This window comes from Carlito syrichta, unplaced genomic scaffold, assembly GCF_000164805.1.
Source record: "Carlito syrichta isolate Samal-C Ts95f unplaced genomic scaffold, Tarsius_syrichta-2.0.1 Scaffold73077, whole genome shotgun sequence".
NCBI lineage: Eukaryota > Metazoa > Chordata > Mammalia > Primates > Tarsiidae > Carlito > Carlito syrichta.
The window spans coordinates 25,941-35,538 of NW_007017173.1; the positions used below are offsets into that span (position 1 = coordinate 25,941).

A 9,598-nucleotide genomic window follows, 5' to 3' on the forward strand; every position below is an offset into this window, starting at 1 on the left:
TACAGCCTAAACCCTATTCCATTACTTCTTTAGGGAAAGTGGGTAGGAGTCTAGGCTCTACGGTGGACACTACTTAAGGATAAGCTCTGATCTACCTGGAGTGCTACCCAGAGATGCTTTGTCCTTGTTGTGCAGTGGAGCAAAGGTTTACTCATATGAAGGCACTGACAGAAAAATGGCATCCCTTCCTCTATTAGCAATTGAGGAGTTGGTTGTTGGGCAGGAGGGAGTGTAGCAACAAATACGCACTGCCACAAATTAGTTTATGACTAAGATTTGTGAACAAGAGACTTCAGTAGGCAGTGGCTATAAAGAAAGATTTAGTTAGAAAGTGACCATTGTGAAGAGAATAGGTTTGCCATATTACATTCCCATGACATCCCATCAGAATGAGGAAAACTTTTAAAGAACATAGGCAATTTTTGCAGTGCTCTACACACAGAGAGTCTGAGAGAGAGAGAGAGAGAGAGAGAGAGAGAGAGAGAGAGAGAGAGAGAGAGCACCGGCTTGAACTCAGAGGAATTTGCTCTAATCCAGAATCACTGGTGTGTGCTGTTGGACTTCCAGAGAACCTCTCCACAAGCCTAGCAACAAAGCTGGAGAGATTAGCCTTTTCTGTTTGTACACAGGGCAAATCAGAGAACAGGAATTTTAGGTGAACTCATTATGGTCAAAGGGCTTGTAAGTAACACAAGACTGGGCCAGAATTCATGCTCCCAGGCTTGCTACATTCAATACCCATTCTTCTACACCCAGCATCCCCTTTCGAAACATGTACAGAAGGTTGGGCCCTGCTGGGTACAATTTGGTTTTCCCAGTGGCACACTCTGCCCCATCCCAGAATTCATTCACCAGGTGCAGCATATCTTATTCCACTAACTCTACCAAGGGCTGGAAGGTATCAAAGACTAAGGGCTAGACAGGGTCCCTTCCCTCAGTAGGATTACAATCTGAGGTTCTGTCAAGCAAGCATTTAGTCCCTTTCAGAATAACAGGCATAAAGTGTCCACTTACTTTTTAACAGTTCAGTTAGGAACACATGTATTTCCACTATGTATTCCTTCAACATGCATTCATTAAATGCCACTCTGACACTACTTGAAACACCTTAAAAAGCAAAGTCTGTGCTTACTCTGTGATAAATGCTTTTCATTTATTATTACTATTGAGTCGGAGTCTCACTCTGTCGCCCAGACTGGAGTGCAGTGGCACAATCGTGGCTACTCCAGCCTCGACATGCTGGGCTTATGTGATCTTTCCACCTCAGCCTTCCAAGTAGCTGGGACTACAGGCGCGCCACCACGCCTGGCTAATCTTTTGATTTATTGTAGTGAGGAGGTCTCGCCTTGTTGCCCAAGCTGGTCTTGACCTTCTGAGCTCAAGCAATCCTCTCGCCTCAGCCTCTCAAAGTGATGGGATTACAGGCGTAAGCCACTATATCCAGCCTTCATTTATTATTTCATTTAACTCACACAACCCTATGAGGCCAGTTAATTAACCCTACTTTACAGATGAGAAAACTGGGCTCAGAGAGATGAAGTGATTTGCTTAAACTAATACCTTAAATGACATAAGAAAGATTAAGAGTGTTAGCTTTAGGGCTCCCCTCAGGGGAGTAAAAATGGATCCACTACCCTTTTGGACAGATCAAGACAAGCTTCAAGGAGGAAGATGCCTGTGAGCAAGCAGATGAAATTTAGATACTTGGAAATGCCCTTCAGGCAGAGCAAACAGTGAGCAAAAGCAAGAAGTGGATACAGTTCAGGGTGTGCTCTGAAGGAAGCAAAATAAATCGGGTTTCCAGGTAGACTGGAGCTAAAAACCTTGCAGCCGACTTGTATTTCATCACCTTCTCCTGATTTCTCACTTCATTCAGTCTGCAAAACCCTTAAGGGCACCCTTAAAATGCTGTTCTGCTTTTCCATTCCCATGGCAACAGCCTTAAGGCTTGCTTTGGTTCCCGGTGCTTTGTATTCTAATTGTTTTCTATGTGGTCTGCCTGGAGATAGACTGCCCCCTGTGAGGCTGCGCAGATGCAAGTGCGATCCTGTCACTGCCCTGCTTCAATATATGTATATAATGCATCTCTTACATTCTGCTTGCTTTTACAGTCCCAACTCCTTACATCATCCATCACTTCGGCCATAGCAATATTGTCCGGGTCCTAGATGAACTCACGAAATAATCAGTATATACATAAACGCCTTCTGAAAACAGGTCGAGTGAATGCGCTGCGTAGGACAAAAAGGGAGGGCTAGGGACAGCTGATTCCTTCCAAGAATACATCTTCCCTTGCTCCCTCCTTCCATCCCCTCTCCACTTTCCACACACAAGACAGCCTGCCTTCTGTGGAATGGAGCAGAAACTCATTCCTCCCCAAGACCTGGGAGCCAATCTTGAAATGACTGTGCCAGGCTGAAGAATACAGAACCCCTAAGCTATTCTTTTATCTCCTGTGTACCCCAGCCCCCACCAATCCCTAGCCGTCATTTCTTCCTTTGTCCCACCCCTGCTTGTCCGTTTTCCTATCTGCCAGCGGAAGTCCCTGTGGAGGACCGACCCACTTCCTTTTTGGTGTTCGGCGTTTGCGTGGCAGGAGAGGCGGAGCCAATTTTGCTAGGCTTTCTCGCGCGCTTGCAGCTGCGACAAGTGCTGGGGGTGGCTGCTAGTGCAGGTCGCCTTGCGTGGGAACGGGCTTCGTAGCTGAGAACGTCTCGTTTGTTGCTACAAAGACTCTATTGACGTTGGTGGCTTTAGCCGCAGCAGCTTCTTACAGTAGGGACAGTTGCTTTCTGCGGAGGCTAACAGGCATCCCTCTTAGGACTGCTGTAGGCTTCGAACCCCTAGCAGAGAACATGCCGCGGGGACGAAAGAGTCGGCGCCGCCGTAACGCAAGGGCCGCAGAAGAGAACCGCAACAATCGCAAGATGCAGGCCTCAGAGGCCTCTGAGACCCCGACGGCCGTCCCTGTGGTCCCGAGCACCCCGGAAGATGACCTGAGCGGCCCTGAGGAAGACCCGAGCACTCCGGGGGAGGCCTCCACCACCCCTGAAGAAACCCCCAGCACTGCTCAAGCGCAGAAGCCTTCAGTGGCCCGGAGCAATTTTCAGGGCACCAAGAAAAGTCTCCTGATGTCTATATTAGCCCTCATCTTCATCATGGGCAACAGTGCCAAGGAAGCTTTGGTCTGGAAAGTGCTGGGGAAGTTAGGGATGCAGCCTGGACGACAACACAGCATCTTTGGCGATCCAAAGAAAGTCGTTACGGAAGAGTTTGTGCGCAGAGGGTACCTGATTTATAAGCCAGTGCCCCGCAGCAGTCCCGTGGAGTACGAGTTCTTCTGGGGCCCTCGAGCACATGTGGAATCGAGCAAGCTGAAAGTCATGCATTTTGTGGCAAGGGTTCGTAATCGATGCTCCAAGGACTGGCCATGTAATTATGACTGGGATTCGGATGATGATGCAGAGGTTGAGGCTATCCTCAATTCAGGTGCAAGGGGTTATTCTGTCCCCTAGGGAAATCTAAGCCAGACCCTTGGGGAGCGGGAGAGAGTAAAAGGTACATCAAGCAATAGATGGCCTGGGTACTGAGTTGAAAATGGCATGGATGGGGGCGGGGGGAACTGTATTCGGTATTTGTGCTCAGTGCTAATTGTTTAACTGCAAACTCGAGTGTTTGCTTTGAATATTGTAAAAATCGTATTCATTTTATAATATGTTGATTGAGAATTACAGTGTGTTTAAAATATAATTGAATATTGTTTTCCTTTTACTGTCATTGAGATTTAGTATAACAGTTTTGCTAACGTTAAAAAAATAAGTCATTCCATCTTATCCTGTGATCTGGTACAATATACCATAGAAATAGGCTGTTCTTTTGAAGTCAAAATAAGCAGTAAAATGTAGAAGGATGAAAGATTTGTTCATATATGAACTTTCTAAAACCCTTTGTGTCTGCTGTTGTGTAAAGACTGACGTTTATCATGGCTTTGCTTAGCTACTGCGTAATATAGGGGAAAATAAAAGCATAATGACTAATATAACTTGTCCACTTATTGACCACCTGTTAAGTGAAGCACGAGTCTAAGATCTAGGAATAATCTTTAGAATACAGCCCCAAGGTCCAAAGAATGTTCTAGGTTATGTGCAAGAGAAAAATGTGTAAATGGACAGTGCTGTAAATGCTGTGATAGGGACTCAGCACGAGGTGCCATGAAAATGTGGAGAAGCTTATATGACCTGTCTTGAGGCATGGAACAGAGAAGGGGACATCATAGGGTGCTTGACGATTCAAAGATGCTGAAATAAGCTTGAGGGGAATTGGAAGGGTATACTCATAAGAGTATCCTATGAAAATATTTTGTATTGGATTATCCTATTAGATACTTCACCCAGCTTAGAGCATTGACAAATGAAAGAGGACATCACAGAGTGCTGTGGAAATAGAAAGTCATCATGAGAGGAGGAGGGCAGAGTGGGATACAGGGAGAAAAGGCTTCATGGAGGTACTACAGAAATAAATAAAAAAGATGGGACTGTTAGAAAACTCTTGGTGAAGTGACAGAGATTTGGAAACAATATAAAGGTGTGGGAAAGGGAGTAAATACAGGGGCACTGAAAGCAGCATGGACATTTGGAAATAAAAAATTCTTCACTGAACAATTAAGGAGACATCAAGGGGAAAATAGAGAACAAGAAACAAAGCATGGGAAGAGGTGAGCAGGGCCAGAGCCCCTCAAAGGGTAGGTGTTATGGCTGACTTTAAGCTAATTACAATAAAAATTATTAATAATGATGATAATGATGAAATAATGGGGGGAAAGGCTATTTTTTTTTAAAAAAAAAGCAGATCTTCAGGGATATTGGATGAACCAGAGAGAAGACTCTACCTGTAGCATCCCTGAAAGGCAGGTAGCCTTGTACTTCTCTCAGGAACTACGGTATGTTACCAGGCACACATTGTTTTAAAGTGTGTGTGTTCATGGGGGCGAGGTAGCATTAGCATTTTTACTCTCTCAGCCAGTGGAATCCAGAGAACTACCTGGCATGGATGGCCTATGGTGTACAAAGTCATGTAAGATCAGGTTTCTTCCCAAACCCAGGAGCTTTCACATGTTCTCACCTCATGATAGCAAGGAGCTCAATTGCCTTCTCATCCTTTCTATCACCAGGGCTTTCTGCCCTGCAGCAAATCTGGAGATGTAGGAGTCATCCCTCACAATCTCATCAGCTATAGGCACAAAACATGCATAAAAATCTCTGGCAAGCTCCAAATTCTACCATGTTTCTCCCCAGAGCTAAAAGCATTATGTGAATTGAGATAAGCCTAATAGGGAGGACCAAGGGCAGGTGCCTAACTCAGCCTTGTGGGGTGCATGGTAGCAGTTATCACACATGACAGAGTGGCCAGCCCACCTTCTTTCTTTACCTCTAGGCTTACTTTGCTTCCAGCTGTGTGCAAAGTAAAGCCACTGGGTGCCGGGCAGGCTAACAAATGACTTTTTGGCAAAGGCCCAGGGACTCACAGTCACCTACCTGAAGGCCAGGGAGACTTCAAACAGAAGTAGTAATTATGATCAGCAGCTCCAGTACGTTCAGCAAACCAGAAAATAGTCTTTTATGGTTCAGGTACTGTGATAGAAACTGCGGCTACAGAAAAATCAAAAGGCCTGTTTCTTGTCCTGGAGATACCATATTTGTCAATACCACCTCCAGGGGAATCTGAGGTTGAAGGAGCCACAAAAGTGGCAAGAGACAGATCCCAGACAAGATCGCATGTCCATTCCCTGCAAATACAGCATCCTTTCCTATAGGCCACCCTACTGTCTGTCTCTGTCTGCCAGTGCACTCACAAGGTCTCTGTCTTCAAAAGAAACACGTGAAGGAGGGGAAGAGCTCTCAGTAACTCTGATGGCAGTTGGGGAACCAGGCCAACTTTAAATTTCGTCTACCCCCTTTTTACATAAAGGGGTTCACAGAAGTCAATCAACCCCAGGTCAGTCAGCTAGTAAGTGGAAAAGCCTGCAAAGCAAAGATTTATTAAGCACCTGTTGGTACCAGAGACATGCCACATATTATCTCTGCCGGGTCAGCCCATTTATAGGATGCTCCAGCTAGCTCAGGAAACGAGGTAGTTCTCCCAAAACCTGTCTGAATCCATGTCTGCTTTGGTTCGTGTGAAGAATGATCATCCAATTGCCTAAAATGCTTCTTTGCAAGTGTGGGCTAAGAAGCTTAATTCAGTCAGAAAACCAGTAGTACCCAGTTTAAAGGGAGAAAGAATGGGAGTACATCTCCAGCTGCCCTGTCAAGGAGATGGCTGCTGTAATCCTAAAGGCTTCAGGCAGGAGGTTTTGCACAGGATTGGGAAGCAAAGGATTTGATGACCTGCCTTAGCCCAAGGAAGGAACAATCAATGGGCCAGGCTTATTTCCCTGTGGCCTGGAGTTTCAGACTTCCTCACACACTACAAAGTACTGTAATGAGTAAATCTTCATTGGGTTAGGTAAAGGCAGAACAAGGGCAGGATTTCTGGTGGCTGTGAAATGAAAAGCATAGCTGAGGGAGAAGCAAGAAAACCGGGAGAAAAGGAGAGCATTTACTGTGGTATTTGCATACATTCTGTGAGCTTTGAGCTGCATCCAGGTGCAACATATAGCTGTGAGCCTCTTGCTGTGTGAATCTGAAACCCAAACTAGCCCCACCCCAGCAGAGGTTCCACAAAGTGAGTGGGAAAGCTGCTGTTTTAGGTGCAAGGATGCCTCTGAAAAGGGACTGAGCTTCTGGGTCCTAGAACACTCCAGGTTTTGGAGAACTCAGGGATAGAGAGCCCCAAGCTCCCTGAGGCATAGCAAAAGTAGCAGCTGGCGTTTACTGAGTGCCTAAATTGTGCCTGGCACTTTGATGGTTCTTATCTTGCACTGTCTCTAACATTTGCAACAGTCCTGCAAGGGAGGAGCCACCAGGCCCAATTTACAGAGGAGGAAAGCCAGGTTGCATCTCACAAGCAAGGTGCTAGGCTTACTTGGCTGGTCAGTGGCAAGTCTTGCATGTGAACCCAGGACCTGCCAAGTCTGAAGCCCACACTGCTATGCTATAGGGACAGACTCCAACCCCGGGACACCGGGGTCTCGACCCAGCCTTGAGAAAGTCTTCTGTTTTCAAACTCCACCACGTCCCAGGGTAGTAGTGAGAGGGAACATGCTGGGGTGGGGTGAGGAGGTGTGGGAAAATAAAGTTAATGTGCACTTTGGGGATTAGATGTGTCTACCTGTTTCCTTATTCTGATGTCGGTCACGCTTGAGATCTTGTCAGTGTGGAATGAGTATTTCATTTCCTTCCAAGACAAGTATATCTTCGCCATCATAACACATTCCCCAGAAATTTCTCCACCCCGCACCGTCTTTCAGTTTTCAAATCCTAGATTCTGGCTTTCTTACAGTGGATCAAGCAAACAGTAATTGCCCACTGATGCTTTTGCTGATCCAGAAGGTATTGGACAACCTCCTCCCTCGAGCAGACCTACTAGGGTAAGATGCCCACAAACAGCAAACAGGTTCTGGGACATCCCCCTTGAGCCCAGTGTTGCGGCTTTGGCCTCAGCAGGCAGATGCAGAGCAGAAAATGGCCATGGCAAAAGAGATATGGATTCTTCCTGATCTCACATTTGGCCCCTGTGAGGTATCTAGCAGTCTGGATCCCTCCGACTTTTTCCTGCGGCAGAAAAGTAGAATCCCAGCTTTCTAAAGGAAATGATTTTGGAGTGGTAAAGGTGGAGAAGAATGAATGATATGAAGGTGTATTAAGACCTGTACATAGGTTACTCCAGGGTTGCTTCGTGAGCCACGAAACAGTTAAATATCAAAGAACTAATGGAATTTCTTTGAAAATCCTTGAGAGGCCACTTGGACAAAGGAGGGTCTCAGTTAAGATTACATAGAGGAATAAACCTGAGGCAACACAGGGTGATTTGGAGGGGAAGGCAGAGCCCATTTACAGCTAGGGAAAATCAGTTCTTGACTGGGCAACTCCTACCCCAGCTCCTGTGATAAATGACAGCAGTGTTGCCAATGTTATCTTAAAATGTGCAACACAAGATAAGTGGCTGAGATCCCTCCTGTGACTTGGACCAAGGAGGCTCCTGATTCAAGGAGGCCTATAAAGTCTCAATAAAAAGGTGGCCTATGTTATTTTGTATTTTGTGATTATCTAATAATTCATCCATTCACAAATTCAATGTGTATTTATTAAGGCCCACTATGTGCCAGTCATGGTTTCAGTACCCGGGATACATAGGTGGACAAATCACAAGCTACCTTGCCCTCGTGAATGGTGCATATGAGAGCAAGGAAACAGAAACTAAAATGTAACATAACTGATTATACAGCAGAGTAGAAGGTGATAATCACTTTAGGTGGGAGAGGTAATAGTAGTAATGTGGTAAGGTAGATGGGATCATTGAGAATGCAAGGGGAGAAAGAGAATAGAGTATTCCCTTCCGTATTCAAGTGTCGGCAGGGTAGGCTTCACTGGAGGGGTGACATTGGAGGAAAGAAATGAAGACAATGCAGAGGCTTGCCTTACCTACAAATAAAGGAAGTACTCTCTGGGAAGAAGGGCCAGCTGACACAAAGGGCAGCAAGACCAGTGCTATGGAGTGAGCCAAAAGGACAAGTGCAGGAAATAAGGTCAGAGAGATTAGCAGAATCCCACATTATGCAGGGCCTAATAGGCCATTTTAAAGACCTTGGCTCTTGCTTGGAGTGAAATGTGTTGGGATGAGAGGGCAGGAAGTGGGAGAGCAGGACAGCAGTAAGGGGTTGCGCAGAGGAGTAAGATGATCTGACACCTTTTGAAAGGATCTCTTGATTACTTAATATGCTGAGAATAGAATGGATCCAGGCAAGGGTGCTGGGAGTGCGGAGCCCTGGCAGGAAGCTATTGTTGTAACCCAAGCTGGAGATGATGGTGGTTTGGACCATCCCAGCAACAGCAGATATAGTAAGAACTGCTCAGGTTCTGAATACATTTTGAGGTTGACTCAACAAAATTCCTGATGGTTTGTTTGAATGTGGCATGTCAGAGAAGAGCAAGGCTGACTCCAGGGACTTTTGCCTGAACAACTAGTAGACTAGAATTAGTATCAACTGATATGGGGAGTGTTGCAGTTGGAATAGGTTTTGTAGGTGGGGAGAGGGTTCAGGAATTCAGTCTTGTACATGTTAACATGTCTCTCCGAAGTCCATGTGAGTTGAGTAGGCAGTTGTATATATAAGTAAGGAATTTGACTGAAAGGTTTGAGCCTAAGATATATAGATGACAATTAAAATCTGTGAGGCTACATGAGCTCCACTAGGGAATACACAGAGAAGGGCGGCAGATCATGAACAGAGTCTTGCAGCATAAAGGGATAAGGGAGAAGAGAAAACACCCACTGAGGAGATGGAGAAGTTGACATGAGTGATGTATGGAGGAAAACCAAGAGTCTTATGGAAATCTCATGAAGAAAAGTGTCTTGAGAGAGTGGGTGATTCACTCTGCTCAAAATGCTCATGCCAGATGAAATAAAAGGAGGAATGAGAATTGACTATTGCATTTAG

At 45.6% G+C, this 9,598-nt stretch overlaps 1 protein-coding gene across 2 annotated transcripts; it reads left to right on the forward strand.

Annotated features, from left to right (window-relative positions):
- Nucleotides 1-2,577: 2,577 nt before the first annotated feature.
- Nucleotides 2,578-4,039, forward strand: MAGEH1 (MAGE family member H1). Of its 2 annotated transcripts, XM_021709798.1 has the most exons (2): nucleotides 2,607-2,933; nucleotides 3,036-4,039. In XM_021709798.1, the coding sequence occupies exons 1-2, from the start codon at nucleotides 2,856-2,858 to the stop codon at nucleotides 3,513-3,515; spliced, it is 558 nt and encodes a 185-aa protein (XP_021565473.1). In that variant the 5' UTR covers nucleotides 2,607-2,855; the 3' UTR covers nucleotides 3,516-4,039. The 2 variants fall into 2 exon arrangements, with proteins under 2 accessions (XP_008051342.1, XP_021565473.1); XM_008053151.1 differs by having other exon boundaries at nucleotides 2,578-4,039.
- Nucleotides 4,040-9,598: the final 5,559 nt, after the last annotated feature.